At 34.7% G+C, this 18744-nt stretch overlaps 1 protein-coding gene across 6 annotated transcripts in view; it reads right to left on the bottom strand.

The window, feature by feature from the left end:
* The window catches only part of GRIK2 (glutamate ionotropic receptor kainate type subunit 2), a 360593-nt gene that overhangs the window by 95097 nt on the left and 246752 nt on the right, over positions 1-18744 (bottom strand). For 5 of the 6 annotated variants that reach the window (XR_001863755.1, XM_017739571.1, XM_017739568.1 and 2 more), the window contains one exon: positions 251-369. Coding sequence is in view for 5 of the 6 variants with exons in the window: in XM_017739571.1 (XP_017595060.1) it covers positions 251-369 (119 nt within the window). In the remaining variant the exon portion in view is untranslated. Of the gene's footprint in view, positions 1-250; positions 370-548; positions 1029-18744 lie in introns of those variants that run through there. The other variant, XM_017739572.1, reaches the window with a different exon arrangement.

Raw genomic sequence — 18744 nt, 5'->3', positions numbered from 1 at the left:
TAAGGGTATCCTGTTTAGGAAATAAACAACATGGCTATGCTGTACTTTTTTAAGTTTTAAAATTTTTATCTGTCTTCAGACTAATTCCTAAGGTGGTATTTGGGAATGCCTGGATACATAATCATAGAAAAGCTGGTTTATGGCTACATGCACAGAGGCACCCATGCAAGTGACTTGCGCCAGAGAGCTGTTACCCCCAGCAAAAAGTGGGACATGATGCCCAAGAGAAAGAGCAGACTGAGTCGTATACCTTGCTGCATGAGAGCTCCAACTCCAAACCAGAAACTATTTAGCAAGGTAAAATTGTTTTCCACCACGTCTGAATCAGGGTTGCAAGGATGTGGATTATACCACTCATAGGGACTAAACCTGTGGTAATTGACAGAAAAAAAGAACAAATTTAAAATGCAGCCGTCACAAAGTCTATCCAGCAAATCTGCTGCAAAAGAAAAAGAAAAATAAGAGAGGTTATAAAGAAAATAGTGATTGAAAGTTTTTACAGTGTGATTGCCTTATACTTAACAGCAATATTAAAAGAAAAAACAATATTGAAGATTCACATTCTTAACTATTGCTGATACTAATAAAGTTGCATACAGATTGGCTCTGAAAGGCTCCAAGTGCCACCTGTAAACATCAAAGCACTTATTTTCAATGCCAATAGAATTACAGACAATTGGTCCCATTTAGGATTAGGTTCTTATAACCACTGTGTCAGTATTTTGCATCTTGAAAGAAAACATAATATGTGTTAAATCACAGAATTTAACTAGAAAATAATACATTAGACAAAACGTTTTTCTCAGAAAAATTACAAATAATGAATATAACAAAAAACAAGTAGTTAGCAGTAAAAGTGGCATTGTTAATCACCAAACAAGGGTAATACACACTACAATTCACAGAAAAAAAATACTATAGAAAATTAAAGGAATTGCATCCTGTCCTGTGAGGTGCACAGTAGCATCCCTGGAAAGGTTTTCCAAAAGAAGCTGGGGACACTCACAAGCACCTTGCAGGGCCAGGCTCTGAGAAAAGAAAAAAAAAAGAAAAAGAAAAATATAAACATAAAGGAAAACACAATTAAATTAATTATCTCAGAAATAGATAGAACAAAGATAGTAGAAAGTTGTCTGAGTCTGGCAATAGGTTACAAGCAGATTATATACAATCAATCTATTTTAATTCATGGCTTTGCAATTGCTGTGCATTATGACAGGTTCATCTCTAAATGCTGTTTTATCAATTGTAGCTAAAACAAGCAAACATGTCTAGATAAATTATTTTTGGTTACAATTTCTTTCAGAAAAAAAGATTTTCAGTTCTCTCTTCCTCATTATACTTTTGCAGAACTTTAAATTTTAATTCCAATGTGCAGGATTATTCTAACCATTTAAGAGATTTAATCATCATTTCTGGACTTGGAGACACGCTGTTGAGAGGGACTTTTATTTTGTGTTTAAATCATGTCTTTAAATATTTGATAATGAATACAAGTAATGCATGTGCATGATATATTTGAGAAAAAAAAAAATCACTGCAACACAGTAAAATGGAACCAGCACAATAATTAAAAATATTACAGATTTTAATTATTAAATCAATATTAATATATTTTCATAATTTCTCAAATCATTAAAGCCACTCTGTTAAAAACCCTCAGATAGGCAGCCTTTATGAAAGAACTTTTTTGATGGATCTTACAATCCAAGCAATCTGAATAATGCGTCTGTCACTCTGAAAAATGCAATTTTCTTCACAATAATATTTCAAACACATTATAATACAGAAAATCAAATGTTCCACTTTTAAGCTCTTAATGTAATGTTAAAACACCTCTCATCTTAAAAGTGTCTACTTGATAAAGAACTGTTTCATTTGGATCTCCAAAGTAATACTGATATGCTGTTCAAAAATGTTGATTGGGTTCTAATTAAACATTGTGACCTGAATTCTCCTACATACTTTGTAGTAAAACTAGATCAGAAGTTTATTGTCTCATTAAAAATCTAAGTACCTTTTATGTCATCTTGTTGTCAATCCAACAAAACCTGGAAACCAAGCACTTGGTGACACTGAAGCAGGTATTCATACTCTTTTTGCGGAGAGATATTTGAAGATTGAATTTGAAAATACCTTTTTCTTGTGAGGACAATGTTTGCTAGACAAAGCAAACATATTTTAGAGACTTAAAATAAATATAAATATTCAAGAGTTATTTTTAGTGATTGCAACATTACTGAACAAACTAAAACATAACTTGATATTTTTACCTTTTTGTTCTGATAGCTTAAGTTATTTAATTATTTTTATATTATTTTGAAGCACAGAAAAATTGTCCATAGTTGTAAAGAAAGGAAGAAGCAACTTAACATACAGGATGACTTTAGGAAAAAGAAACAATGTAATCTGAGTCCTATAGTTTTAGAATTCTCTACTTAGAAAGTAAGGAAAATTAACTGGCCTATTATGGATAAATATTGTTCCTCCTTATTTTAAGGATGATCTATGATATTAGATTGTCTAGTGTAATAATCTTAAGGTATAGATCCTTTGATCAATTTTTTGTATGTACTACATATGTGTATAAGATTCATGCTGTTTAGCCTATTGCAACAAATATTCATAAATCATAGAGTTACAGGTTCATCTAGCAGGTTTTATAAGCCAGAATCCAGCTCAGGGCAATGTCTACTATTTCTCAACAGCAGACTGTTCAGTGAGGTCTCAAAAATGTCCAAAGACAAGAATTCCACAGCTTCTTGGGAAAAACATTCCCATGTTTAGTTATCATAATAAAAACTTCTTTTTTTCTTTAAGTCAGGCTGGAACCTCCTTTGTTTCCAAGTATAAAGAACTCAATCTTTTTTGATCAGCTTCTCTTATTAGAAAGTGCCTATTAGGAAACTCCTTCTCCCTGATGCTAAAAGAGCCCTCCCCCCAGCCTCCTTTCACAAGTCTTCTGATACAGACTCCACTTGCCAAGTTTATTCAAGTATCAGGGGTCTCAGAACTGCTCACAGTATTTAAATGTGGTATAATAAATGATACTATGGGAATAATCGCCTTCCTTGATTAATGCACTATACTCCTACTAATTTAAATGCAGAACACTAGCTCAATCAAGAGAACAAGCATACAGCAAAAAGAGAACTGATGCAACTTTGAAGATTGATTTTTCTGACCACTGATAACAGGTACTCTTCCCAATTACCCATTTCTGTTATTTCTATTAAATGTTTATGCTAACATTTCTGATACAGTCTCTGTTAATCTCTAACACCTTCATGTCTCTGAAATACTTGAAAAAATAGAATATAAATGAACTTTACAAGACCTGAGTTCCAGTTTTCCTGATTGCTACTACCCACTGAAAAGTTACAAGTACTCTCCAGAAATTATTGGCTAGTGCAAATAATGTTTAAAAGTCAGCCTTCTCAGCAATCCACAGGAAGGAAAGATTTGTGGTAAATTTAAGTCCACTTTAGGAATATACCATGATATAAGAAATTAAAATTAGTATGCCAAATGATCAGACAGACCTACTTCAGAACTGCAAATTATTTCAGACAAGCTATAATTTATGATATTCTGTGTTAACAGAGTGTTTGAAATAACAATGTAGAAGCCCAGAAGACAAAGGATCTTATGTGTGTGTCTCAAACACCTAAAGTTGAATAGCCATGGAGCCAACCAAAGGTTGTTGGTAAGAGTATGTTGTGATAAATGACATGTGACTGGAGAAGGGGTACACTGGAGATATGGCAGCATTTTCTGGGACGAATGTCTTTGTTCTGGCTCCTGGAAATAAGCACAATGCAGTACAGTTCAAGCACAGGACAGAGGTCAAAAAGTAGGCATGGACTATTGATCAAAGTACAGGTTCATCAAGACCACCAAAGACCTCCAAAGCCCTCAAACCTATTTTCAGAAAGGTCTAGGAGAACAATCTGCACAGGATAATTAATTCCTATAAAAAGCAAGAAACTTATCTCCAGGGTAGGGAAATGTATCTATAAAAAGGTACCTCCATGAAGCCCAGATGGTGCCCACAGGACCCTAGACACCCCACCAGCTGGATCAGTCCTGCAGCCAGGACTGGTGATCTTTTTAAACTCCTTGAGCCTGTTTGACTTCAGAAACTGTCATAGTGTTAACTGTGATATATTGGTAGCATTTCTGCTTCTCTTTTTATTTAGGAGTTGGATTTTGTGCACTCCTAGCACAGGGAGTCTTGTGATGATGTTACAAGGTTCTGTTTCTTAATTCTTGACCTGCAGGCACCCACTCCTCCTTTCCAGTGTCCAGTTTGAGACTACCTCATGAAGAGACATGACTAATTCTGGAAACTAGAAGAGCTTCTACAGTTTTGATCTGTAAATAAAAACACAGTCTTATAGAGAGCCATGGGACTCAGAGTAGATGACCTTAGATGTGATTGCAGATATACAGTTTTTGTTCACCCACTATACTCAAAGTAAATCCTGTCACACACACTGACTGCTGCTTTCAGTTGCTCTCCTAAAGGTGTGGTCTAGCATGATCTATACAAATCAGCTCAATTCAAAGCTGCTGAGAGTATGTAAAGGGTACCCTCCACCAATTTCAATAGTTCTCAAATCAAAACCTGTCAGTTTATCTCTGATGATAGTATGAAGATAGTATTTTGTTTTGAAAGCAAATTAATAGGTATGCTTAATACAGGCTGTAATACCTGGAGATAAATAAATTTTTAATTTAAGATGTATTTTCTGGAGAGAAATGCAACTTGTTAAAAAGAGAAGAAAACCCAAAACCTGCAATTTAGAGAGGAGAGAAAATGGACTACTGGAGTAATATTTGTATTTGCATTTTCATTATACCAAAACACAGCTACCTAGGAATATTACACAGAACTGAATTTACACGAGTTGGGATAGTCCTTGTGGGATAAAGACTGCTTGGATCCATTAGTAATATATGCAGGCCATTTGAGTTTTTTGTGCTCCTTTCAGATATTTGCAAAACAGGTGTCAGGTACTGTCATTAAATCATATTTAGCATGTTACCTGTTAAATTCTTATAGAGAACTTTTCCAGAAGGTATAAAGCAGCTCTTTTCTCTTTTTTTTTTTTTTTTCCTAATTATTTTATTTTTATTTTATTTATTATTTTACTTTTTTCCCTCAGGATCAAAAAAGTAAAACACATAGGTTTTTCAAAACACAGATCGATACTGAATATTTAGCTGAAAATCCATGAGAGTTATCAGCTACCATTATATGCCTGGACTTCAATTCTTATTTAAAAATCCATACTGACAAAATTTTTCATCCATATCTGACATGGTCCTGCCTTCTCTTCTGACCCAAACAGGAGCTACATAACAACTATGGAAAGGCTAAAAAAAATCTATGTTCTACAAGATAGTTTGAAATTACAAGACAACAATCAAATGCAATAAACTTAATTCTTGGTCTGATGCAGTCAGATAGAATACTTCCCTATACTCATGGAATTATGTATATAGGCAAGGGAAATAAAGAAAATACAATTGCAAAGAAGTATGATGCAAGTATAACTTAAGGAACTAATAAGATTGTTTACTGGTAGCTGTGCTTAGTTTATTTAAATTACATTCTTTTCAATGATATTTCAAACAAAATGTTACTATTGTGTTTTTTAAAATGAACACGTAAATAAATTAGGAGCAAATGGTATTACAAAAATATTATCTAGAGCATGATGTGACCAACATATTCGTCATAACTCTGCAACAGACACAGCACAAAATTACCCTGTGCATACTATTCCAGCATTATTTCAAACCTGTCAAATTTCCTCACTTTTCTCTGGATCAGGTTTATAAAGAAAAGTAAATATTATTACTCACTTACATGCACACAGACATCTCTTTTGCACAACCAGACCAAGAAGTGAGCAGACAACAGGTTTTACTGCAAAACCATTAGCACAAAGATTTCACAAGCTGTAAGGCTTCATCTAATGACCAGAAATGTACAAACCAAAAGAATCTTACCCCATCCTCTTCATGAACTGATAAGCATACTGATCCAGTGCTGGGTATGGCTGAACACAACAAACTATCAGCTCTAATCTCAGCTCTAGCAAATTACACATTCTCCCATTCACTAGAGCAAAATTGTAAGAATGATTCTTCTAGTCGTTGTTTTACAGGGCTTCTGTGCAGGACTACACCCTCAATACATATGTTACTGCATAAGGACTGACAAAGTACAATATTTAAATAAAATATTTAATAACTTTTTCAAGAATATCCAAGATATAAGATGGATGCTTTATCATAACATACTACACTGCTTAAGAATAAACCATGTTACTACTTCGCTTTATTAAAGCCTCCATTTTTTTTTTTCCTAAATTATGACTTTTAGAAAAACTTCACTATATGAATGAATATATCCTGTCCCATTTTTATGCATCTTTATCTTCCTGACTAATACTAGGGGGAAAAAAAAGAACAAATCCAATTAGTTCATAAGAAAATAAGACAATAATTTAGTTAACTTCTACTATAAGCAACATGAATCATACAGGAGTAATATAACCCAGCAACAGGGAATACCTAGTGATTTTTGGAACTTGTCAATTTTTACTGCTGTATTAGCGACTAGTACTGCTCTAAAATCCAAAGAAATGTAGGCTTGGGGGCTACAGAAATGTGTAGTTAAATCATAGCTCAAATCAGAACCAAAACCATAAAGGCTGTTTTGTTTGATGAAAATTAAATAAATAAATTTAAAATTAAATAAATCATAAAAAATTCTTAACTATTATGTGATAATTATAATAAGTTTATAACTGAAACATTTGTTTTTACACTTGTGGATTAAGGGTTTATTAAAATCCATTATTATTCTGTATTAAAGACATTATATACATAAAGTACATTACCATCATAATTAAAGATTAATGAATGATGGAAATAAGTGTCAAAGATATACATATAACCTAATTTTTGAAGTACTAGTCAAGTTCCTATTGCTTAATTTATTATATATGCTGTTTTCAGTTCTTAAATAATTTTCCAATTTCCAGAACATTAGTCCATCCATTTCTTGAACAGAAGAAATGTTGATAGAGTTAAATATAAAATGACAGTCAAGAATCTGTAGAAAACTTATTTAAAATTACTATCTTCTAATGTATGTGAACTTCACAATGATTGTAGACTTCTCCAACAATCAGTGTGTCCTGACTGCTGCTAAATACATTGAAGTCTTACAAAAAATATTCTAGGAGATATTCTGAGCTATCTCAAGTATGGTATGGTAGGGGAGATGTTAAAAGAGTTGCTTCCTTTTTAGTTTTCACAAGATTCACAACCTTTCCTGCCTTCTGCATCTGAGGGACAACACAGAAAACTAGAGTATTTGTTGTGTTAGAAAGCATTTTGCCCCCTTTTTAGTGACATAAGTAAAATGATGTCTCCAACATGATTTTCCCCTTTGTATGCTTTGCTTTTTAGGCTCTCAGCATGAGCATCTTTGAATCTTCATTTATGTTCCTTTATTCCTCTGTCTCAATAGTAATAATTGGGTGCTATTTCAAAAAAACATTATTCACAATACTTCTAATATTTTTTATTTGCATTTTCCTTCTAACTAGCCTACATTTAGCTTTTTCATATAACATCCTTACATCTTTACCAGAGAACATTATTATTGTTTACCCATACATGGTCTTCCCTGAGTATATTGAAAAAAAAGGGAGAAATAAAAAACTCACTACTTTGGAAAATTCTCATCCTTATTTTTAGAAATACTCAAATTTCAAGCAATCTATAAATTCTTTTTGGCTGGGATAGAGTCAGTTTTCTTCCTGGTAGCTGGTATAAGCCAGTATGATGTTCAATTTTGGATGTAGTATGGTAGCAGTGTTGATAATACACTGATGTTTCTAGGGGTTGCTAAGTCATATTTATACGACTTCACCTTTTTCTGTCTTCAGGAGTGCCCTGGTCTTGCACATCTTTTTCTGATGATTTTTAAGCTCATTTTGAGGGGTGACTGCCCCAGGCCTGTAACCATACAACAGAAAATATTTAAAAACAAAGACCTGAGCATCATAAGCATATACCTTGTCCAGGGATTAACTCTGATTAGCAGTGCTGAGCCTTCTAGTCACTCCTGTGACTAACAGAACAGAAAACCTCTTTTAAACATACATAGTGACTAAACCAACCAGCTGAGTGACTTTTGGCTTACAGGCCCTCCTTAGCCTGGACAGTTTTGAACTTCGTTTCTGATGTGGAGGGCACTTCTCTCAGAGGTTAAAATCTAGGATAAAAGTCCATCTACTGAACCTTGGCCAGTAGTCATAAAAAGGGTGACTAAAGAAGATGGAAAAGTGAATCTGGTGGGAGTGTATTAGGTATACATTGCAAGGACTTATATGTGGGTGAGAAGTGAGAGAGAAACCACTACGCACTGACTACAAACTGCCCCTCAAGCTCCCTTCTCTGTCTGGGGGTGGGCAGAGGAACCTAAAGGAGTAAAGCAAAGGTGGAAGAAAGGTGTTGTCTCAGTGTCTGTATTTCTCACTGTCCTGGGTTGCAGTGTATTCTATTACCATCCTCATGAGCTGTTGAAACCGGGTGGGGCAGTGTTCCCTTGCCTCCTCCCCCCAGACCATCTTTCTGTTAATGGCCTATCAATGTCCTGCCGCATGACTCAGAGATAATTCCCTCCGGACTATCTTCTGTTAATGAGCCTAATCAACACTTGGCCTCATGACTCATTACCCCATTGTGAGATGCTCCACCCAGAGGGAGGAACCAAGCATCCCATCGTGGATATAAGCTGAGATTCTGAACACCAGAGACAACCCTTCCACTGGATTTCCAGTGGACAGGAGCTACACAGCCACCACGTGACCTTCTGAGGAAGAGCAGCCCCTTTTACTGCTTCAACAGAACCACATCCACCACTTCAGGAGGACTGCAGCCACCATCTTATCGGACTGCTACCGCCACCCTGACTAACAGGGTGTCAGGTTGTATCCTGACTCTGTCAGTTTGAACCAGTGTTTTCTCCCTTTGCCTTTTTTTTAATTTCCCTATTAAATTGTTATTCTGACTTGGTGCCTCCCACAGGTTTGTTTTCAAACTAGTACACTCACCACCTGAATTCTTTTCAGCCCATGACAATAACTGGTAAGCAACTCCCTGCCTTTATCTCAACCTTTGAGCGCGCTCATCCTATTTTCTCTCCTTTTCCTGCTCCAGAAGGGATTGAGTGCCTTAGCAAACATTTGGCCTCTAGTCAAGGTTAACCCCCCAACACACAGAATTGGCTTACTTCTTATATTGAGAATTCTCCTTTGGGATATGAGATTTGAGTTCTGGTCAAGAGTTTGAGCACCTGCCCTCACACAACACAAGGAACCTCCCCACACCCCATCCAGGAGCTATAATAAGGCTTAAAAGGTAAATAACGGTTGTCCTGAAATTATTCTGCAAAGCTGTATTTACATATCCAGCAAAAGAGAAAGTATAAAATGTGCCTCCACACAGATTACACAGATTAGTCATCATCTGAATGTCTTTTGATGGCTAAGAGGTCACAAAGAAAAGCAAAAGAGCCTGTACACAAATACAGACTCTTATTTGCTATACACAATTAATTCCCTTTATCACCTCTTTTACTTCTCCTAAATCTTAGACACACCTCTTACTCTTTCCGCTGCCTCTCCAGATACTTGTGGCAAATTTACAGAAGCTTAAAAAATGTCATATATAAATGGAACAGTCATACTAAGATATGCATGAAATGAACCCAAGTAACCCTGCAATCATAGTGTGACCCTCTTCAGCTTCCACCCTCCCACACTATTTGTTGTGCTCACTTGTTTCATCATGTCTAAAATTAGACTTGCCTTCTTCTCCAGGAAAAAACATCTTATTTGCTTTGTGAAGTCTGTACCATATTCAGTCCTGTATGAGAAACATCTTCCTCAGTTCATGATACCTTTTATGTTCTCAAATAAAACTTAATCTGAATAAAGAAAAATAAAATCTTTCAAGTTGAGAACCAAAAACTTTTGTGTTTGTGGGAGTGTACTCAAGAGAAGTACTCCTGCAGACTTCCTTATGCTTTTAACTCTTCTGTACACATCTACTTCTGCCCACACTCAGAGATAAAGTATTTAGCTAAATGAATTAAATCTCTATCCCACTGCTGGTATTTACTAGGGAATAGAGAAAGGTAAAATTTAAGTTCTTGTTTTTCTTCAGTCAGTCACTGACACAAACAGGAAAAAAGGTTTTACTCACTTTCAAAGGGCACCTGTTTCTCATTCCACTGCCCTTTCATTTTTATTAGAATTTCTACTATGAATATGAAGGTTTTAGAAAAACTGTCACATTTTCTAGAAATTATTTGCTGTGTCACATTTCCTACTACAAAAAATACATCACTTATAATTCCTCGACAGCTGTGGTCAAAAAATAATAATTTATGGAATGAGCAATAATGCACTTGATGAAAATTAAAATATAATAACAACTTCTCCTACATCCAAATCAAACCTTACCAGCTCATGGCTGACATGTGAAGACAGTCATAAAGAGCAGAAAAAATTATAGCAGGAGGCAGTTTTCAGACAGCGTTACGCCCTGTATTGCCTTTTTATATATTCAAGCCACTTTTAGTTCAGAGTAGTCACAGCTTTTTGTATCCTAGAATGAGACACTGCAGTCTTTTCTTCCCCTAAACACACTTGCTTAATAGCTTAACTCAAAAAATGCCAAAAATTTCCTTTCTTTTTCAATAGTTCTGCTGTACATCATGTAATAGAACTGAAGCTTCATGTCAATATTTAGTTAAGGCCCTGTAAGCTTATACAATTGTTATCTGCCTTATAAAATGTAAACTAGACAGAACACCACTCCTTGCTTGGCTCACACTACAATAAACTCAGAAGAATCTCTAAAGATCATTGTTTGTAAAATACTCTTATTTACTTTTTGCCAAAAAGACGGGAGATATGCTCCTGTATCACAATGTCTTTATTGATCAATTCAAACTCTTAACAAAAACATTAATGACCACCCTAAACTATGCCTACAGTACATGATGTGGTTTTAGAGATCTACCTGCCGAGTATTGACAAGCACATGTGATTTCTTTTGATTTAAATAGCTTTGACAGCTTTGCAGGCCCAAATTGATGTTACAAAGAGAAGTAATTTCCATTTCCTTAAAGGGTCACTTTGGAAAGACTATTTACTTAGTTATCTGCAGAGGTTATTAATGCTATACTATATACTATACAATGCTATAGGGCCTCCATTCCCTGGGCTTAGGAGCACCGTACTGTATCATTGCTACTGGAAGTAATTAGTAAAACATTTTAGAAGGGGTTTGCCAAAGGAAGAAAACATTGAAGGGTCTTTTTTCTTCTCAGAGAAAAAGAGGCATTATAGAGTGTCCTGTGTAACTATGAAGACCAGACTCAAATTTTCGGAAACTCAATTCAAAGAAAACGTGGTAATTGGTTTATTTGACACTTAATTAAAGGTTGACCTCTGTTTAGGGGTGAGAGGGAGCAAGGGGGAAAACTCATTTCTCCCTGAATTAACTGAAAGGAGGCTGTAGTGAGGTGGGGGTCAGTGTCTTCTGGCATATCTTAAGTGAAAGAACAAGAGGGAAGAGCCTCAAGATGTACCAGTGGAGGTTCAGGTTAGATATTAGAAATTGTTTTTCACTCTAGGAGTGCTTAGGCATTGAAATAAATTTTCCAGGGAAGTGGTGGAATCACCACCCCTGGAAGAGTTTAAGAGACATCTAGATGTGGCATTTGGAGATAGTATTTTGGGGTGATTATGGTGGTGCTGGGTTGATGGTTGAATTAGATGATCTTGAAGGTCTCTTCCCACCCTGATGATTCTGAGTACTCGATATTTTGGTATTTTTAGAAGAAACATAATTTTCTCTGTTTAATTAAATCTCTGAAATTAAAATCAGCAGTAACATTAAAACAACCTTTTTCATAACTACATTGTTAAATCATAAATCTAATCATATATTGTTCTGCTTGTGACCTGAATATGCATAAAAGATAATGATTTTGTTACAAGCCTGACCTCAGGAGAAGTGAAGGGATAAGTCACTGTAGCTATAAACATTCTTCTGTATCATATGTCTAAAAACACACACCAAATAAAGTGCTCTTAATGCAAGAGTTAATAAATCTTTCTGCAATGCATCAGTGTTTAGATACATGTACAATACAGCACATTGGGCTACAATTTATGTTCTGTCAATACTCATGAGTGAAGAATACCATGTAAAATTTTTTCTCCTTCAATTCTTTCTACTTGGGCACCAGAGATAAAATTCCAGGTATGCTGTGTTCTGGTATGAAATGTTCTAAAAGCTCATCTTTCTAATTATATCAATTACAATAGGTACCAGCTGGAAAACTCTCATCTCTTATGCTAGGATTTTACTCAAATCTCAGAATTGGTCAATGCTGTTTCTATATTATAACACTTAATTACGTCACTGCTGATTTTATGGGTAAGTTTTATACCTTTCAAATTAATTTACCGACTGTAGTGTAAAAATTATAACTGACAATCTGGCAGTAGAAGATCTATTTTTAAAAAGGCCTTAATTTAAAAAAAAAAAAAAATTAAGTTGATGGGTTTCTTAAACACGTTATCTCTGGAAAATTACTTAATTATCTCTAAGTGGGTCTGAGTAACTGCAGCAAAAACCACTGAGAATATGTTGCTTCATACAGTATGAGGAAATTTTTGGGAATTGTAAAAAACAATCAGAATTCCTGATTTCTTTCTTTCTGAGATATTGCAAGGCGTTGATGTCCTAAAGGTAAGCTTGACTATACAGACAGCATGGTCATTCTTAAAAATTGTAGTTCAAATTTTCCAATTGATATCCTTCTACAAAATAAGAATCAATCACATCAGAAATGGAAGGATCACACCTTTCCACTATGTTCCCTTTGAAGAGCATTATTATCTTTGATAAAATTACTATTTTGAGAACTCAGAAAAAAATGACAAAAGCATACCATAACAATTAAAGATGAAAAATCCACACCCTTGTTAACACTAGTGGCTCTCTTTTATTTCCTTCCCCATCTTACAGACAAAAAATTAGGTTTCGATTAGCATGGATTTTACATCCATTAAAGCTATGTACTATGAACTATCGAAATATGTAGACTTTGCACTCTCCTGACTAATAAACTCATAGTAATTAAAACAGGAACCCTGTCGAGTGTGGATAAACTCAGAGTTACACAGGTAAAAACATACTCGGCTGAGTCCCAGCAAGGTAATGTATCTTTAATGATCATTGGAAAACACAGTTAATCTTTGCCAAGATATATTTCCTTTACACTTATAAAGAGGAAATTGTGTGAAGAGAAACTATCCCAAAGGTATGATTTCTTCATCTGTGATGGCACAGACTACAAAAGAAAATGAGGGTGTTGAGTTTTCTAGCTATATCTTTATTGCTGCTGCTTACATTGTCACTCTGTATCCCCAAAGAAACTGAGTAAATAATTCACTGAGCTGTGGTGCTCCAACTCTTTGAGAATAAATGGATATTGCTTTTTAGTATATTGTAAAACAAGAAAACAATTGAAAATACTTTGCATTCTCACTGCTGTATCTCATGGAAATACTAAACAAATAATCAACATTTAAAAAAAAATCAGATATTCAATATGAAACCAGAAGTTATGAGTACAAATGAAAACCAGTTCTGAACACATGTGAATGAATTCCAACTTTTTAGGTTAGCTGACAGGATAACTAGCAGTCTTTAGGACACTTTTAATATGGAATGAATGTTAACAAGAAAGACAAACCCCTGGAAGCCAATGTCTCTATGAGTCTTGCACACAAGAAGTTGTTAGGATACTGTTGCATGCTCAAAGGAATCCAAAGCATGTTGTAGATTAGACCAACTGCACAGAAAAGTGTGAAGTTTCACTACAAGCTACAGAAATTTACACAATGATGCATAAATAAATAAATTAAAAAGTAAAATAAAATAAAGTAAAATAAAATAAAATAAAATAAAATAGAGAACCATTTTGTGTAAAGTAGAATTAACTTGAAAAAGAAACAAAATGGGCAAGGGAAACCAAAATTTTGAATGTCGATTGTAACAACTGTCAGCAGATATAAGAATGGAAAAAGTCTCAGAAGATGTGGGATACAGTTCTGCACCCCTAATTGATTTATCTGACACAAAAATTTGATCAAAGCAAATAAAGAGGACAATCCTAATTCAGTCTTCATTCTATCTTAAAAAGCAGCATCCATCTAAGAGTAACTGTCCCTATACCTGATGCAATTCATAATAACTTTAAAAGTTTAGCCATTTTTCAAAGTAAAGAAACCCATACTTGAACCAGAAATAGTTAAGACTACCAGTATTAAACTATTCTTCCAGTTAAACAAGGCAAAGTGAGAAGAGAATGGAAGAGTAAATGGAATTAACTCTTCTAGGACTGTCTTCTGATAAATTTTAATTCATGTAAAAAAAGAAGATATACATTTTACATATAAAATTTACAGCTAATAGTGTTAGCTCAGTTAGCAGGCAAACATGCTAGGGAATGCTAGAGACCTGAAGACCACAACAGAGCTCTGTTATGTTTCTTGTCTTCCCAGGGTTCTGAGATTCAAACAGAGAAACCCCTGTCTGATGGAGATATAACAACTTAATCAATGCTTGTAGAAGTCCAGAAAAGCTATCACCAACTACTCTATATATTCCTGCAACTGACTCTATATAAAAAAGCCTACTTTATATCTCTAAGCTTTTGCCTGTGTTAATGGACTGGTTTTACATAGGGTAGTGTAACCACTTACAGCAGTCTATTGTAGTCCCCATCTGAAGCAAGGAGTGATTTACAATGAATCAAGGCCTAGCTTTATAATAAGACATTATATATACTCACTCCTGGCTGGTACATATAAGTGAAATAAAATTACTGTTGACAGCCATCTTAGTTTGGCACATTAGAATTTACTCTTGGACAGTCACAGAATTTTTCTGTAAACAGGATAAGATAAACAATACTGCGATGAAAATATTAATGGGCATGTCAACATTATTGCCTGAAAGAACATCTCTTTATACTTGGAGAATGCTACTCTTTTGGGTATTGACTATTGAATATTTTTCTACTGATGCTCACCTAACAAAAACTAGGAGATTTATAGTAGGAGGGTCCATGAGGGCAACCCCATTTGATACTGATTAGTTTTGAAAACTTTATTAAGCAAAACTCTTCTCTATAAATTGTTTCCTCTACAAACTGACTATGATAGCATAGTCAAAAGATAGGCATATAATTTTCAGGAATTCCTCCAAAAAAAGCATTGTGTTCCACTGTCTCATTCTGAATTTAGTTTTGGTAAATGGATAGAGAAAAGTTTGTAGAGACAGATCTCTTCATTGGGCCACATTCAAAGGAAATCCCTGATGTCTAAAAAAGGAAAATGTCACATCTGTCTTCAAAGAAGGTCAGGGAGTAAGACCCATGGAATTGCAGACCAGTAAATCCCACTTCACACTATGGGAAGGTAATGGGAAAAGTCCTCCTTGAAACTACTAACAAACAGAAAAGAACAAAGTGTTTCAGAACAGAAAAAGGAGGTTTACAATGCCAATCATATCTAACCAACTTAAGTATTTTCAGTGATAAGAAGATTAACTCTGTGATTAACGAAAGAGCAGGAGATGCAAGCTTGATTTTGTTGACTGTTTATTAGTGTCCTATAGCAACTCTATGGCCAAATTGGGAAGGCAATGCCTGGATGCCAGTAGACTGCAAGGTGAAGAAAAAATTTGCTGTATTTCCATTCTTGGAGAAGAGTGGAAATAATTCAAAATTTAGCTGACAGGCAGTAATGTACAGTATTTCTCATTGGGTTGATACAGGAGCCAAAGCTGTAAAAAAGCTTCATTAGCAACCTGGATAGTGGAATGGAATATACACCTCAGCAACTTTCAACCTGAAAGTCAAGAGAAGTGATTGTTCCTGCCCATTGGGCAGTCATGAGACTACATCTGGAGTACTGTGTCCAATTCTGGGCCACCTGTGGCATAAATATCTCAGAGTCCAGCAGAATGAGAGATCAGCAGAAATAATAATAGGATAATATCTACTTTCTATGTTCAGCTACCTGAAGAGTGGATGGACTCATGTTCTTCCTGAAGATGTACAGAGAAAAGACAAAAAGCAGAAAAAAGAAGTTCCCTCTGGACATTAGAATTTTTTACAGTGAGTGCTTAAACACTGAAACACACTACAGAGAAATTATGCCGTCTCCATCTTTGGTGATCTCAAACACTTGACTTGGGCACAGCTTTGGGAAACCTTCAAAGTCCCCCCTGCTTTCAGAGTTGGGGATTCACATGGATGACAATGAGGTGTCTCTTCCAACTCAGTCTATTCTATAATTCTATCATATTCTCTAGGAGAAATATATTTACATAAGAGGACAAGACCTAGGTGAACAGCCTTTGCTAGTACTGCTCTAGTGGGACTTAAGGTTGTTATTCAACTTGTCTGAAGGAGTTAATACACATGTAATCCTTGTGTACAAGAGTGTAGAATATACACAATATGTATTTATTCTTGTTTTGAGCATGAGCTTTAATTGTGGACTTTGTAGTGGAACAGACACAACCAAGAAAACTGTAAGAGCCTGGCCTCTTTGACATGCTTGACCTCAAGGTATTAAAAGATTTACAGCTTTCATTTTCCAGACGCTTGATATCTTTCCAAAGGATCAGGCAATACTTTTGTGGTTTTTAATACAAGATTGTTATGCATCTTAAGGCAGGCATCTTAGAAATCAGGAACATACAATTATTAATTGTTGTATAGAAATATATATTACTTAGTATCTAAATATTTATAGGAATATATATTACTTAGCACATGTAAAAATATTATAAAAATTTAAATTTACTGAGAAAAATATTTGCAAGTTTATACATGAGAAACTAATAATTTTTTAGGTGTGTATGAGAGGAAAAAATAAAGCTTATTGTTCATTCAACCAGACAATTATTGTTAATATTTAGCTACATAGAAACTACTCTCTCAGGAACACTGTTCTGTTTTGAGCAAAACAGGTCATGTGCAAGATAAAAACCATATTTATGATGAAAGCACTGTAGCATCTGAGTTTGTAAAGTTAACAAGTATGGTCTCAGTAATAAACATTAGGCCCATTCACAGATTATCCAGTAAGGTAAATATACCTGTTAGCAATTTAAATTAAAGTCCTTTCTTCCTCTATCGCCCATTTCAAAGAATTTCCAGCACTAACCTTTAACACCTACTGAATACACCGTCCCAAAGCAGAAATTATTTCTTGCTTAAAATTATTTCTTCTCCTAATTTTTTTTTATTTTTTTATTTTGAATTCTGTTTTATTTTCAGTAGCCTCTTACAAACAACCACTTTTCTACTAAGCATTTTGAAGCAAGGTAATGATTTTGTAGAAGGTAAGCAGACAATAAAATACCGCATTTCAGTGTATGTCACAGCAAGCAGATATTAAACATCCCAAGGTAGCTTTTACTTAGGCTAAATGGGCTGTGTTGCAAGTGTGCATTGCAAGCAGTCTGGCAATTGCTAAGGGTTCAGATACACTACGTTTCCTTTTTGAGCAGTAATTACTATAATGACAAGCATATTTGCCCAGTATACCTCTGGAGTATCTGGCTTGGTTTTTGTTTATCAACTGTACAGTGCCTTTGCTTCCAGATGTGAAATTCCATCTATTAAGAATACAGACCCCAATCAAACATAATTAAGTGATAATTTCTTACTGCCAGGCAGGTCACTACAGTCATTTGTGCATCTCCTTTTGACTGTCCAGTTGACTGTAAGGTCAAATCCATCTGTTTAAACTACCTTCACTGAATTTAAGCTAACACATAACTTTGTGTCATAAGGATAATTTAAGAATATTCATAATTATATTAGTATTGACCACAGAGGATAACTTAAGAAACAAACAAACATTTTTTAAAAAGTGTAATTGCATGCCCTTATCCTTACTATGGTCTGGAATACATGATGTGAATTTTGCCATTGATATCAGCAGTTCTTTTAAATTTTCATGAGGCTATATTTGCAGACTGTGGTATTTTTATGATCTTCCTTTTATACTTTGGGAGAGTTATTCTTGAGCATGCAATGCTCTGTGCATTGAATGATACAGTGTATAAATGTAAAATAGATAAGCCACTGATATAGCATAGATACCAAATAAAGATATTTTGTATGAGTCTAGGTTCACTCAAAGTGTGTCTTAGTAAGAAATATGAGAGGATTCTCTAAATACCTCAGAAATTTATGAAAAATCTTGAAAGGCATATAAACTTGTTTCTTTCTCATATCTCTTTTACAAGCATAAAATTTTGTTTGCTTCATTCAATCCATTATATTAAAAAAAACTTGAACTATTTTCATTTTTTGTTTAGAATAGCCTAAATTCACCAAGTTTATCACTTGTCTCAAGAAACAATCACAACCTAAAACAAGATAGCTTTCTTATGTCTTCTGATTTAGCTTTCCATCCATATTCGTCTCTAAAATAAGAGAAACATTTCTCATCAGAAGAAACCACTTGGTGATCAAAGAAGCAAGTCAGCTACTTTACAACAAGAACTATCTTTTTGTTTATATTGTACTTGTTTGCAAATAATTCCTGC

This window comes from Corvus brachyrhynchos, unplaced genomic scaffold, assembly GCF_000691975.1.
Source record: "Corvus brachyrhynchos isolate BGI_N302 unplaced genomic scaffold, ASM69197v1 scaffold14, whole genome shotgun sequence".
NCBI classification, from domain to species: Eukaryota; Metazoa; Chordata; class Aves; order Passeriformes; family Corvidae; genus Corvus; species Corvus brachyrhynchos.
The sequence above is the reverse complement of the archived record's forward strand: the minus strand, read 5'-3'. Positions and strand labels throughout refer to the sequence as shown.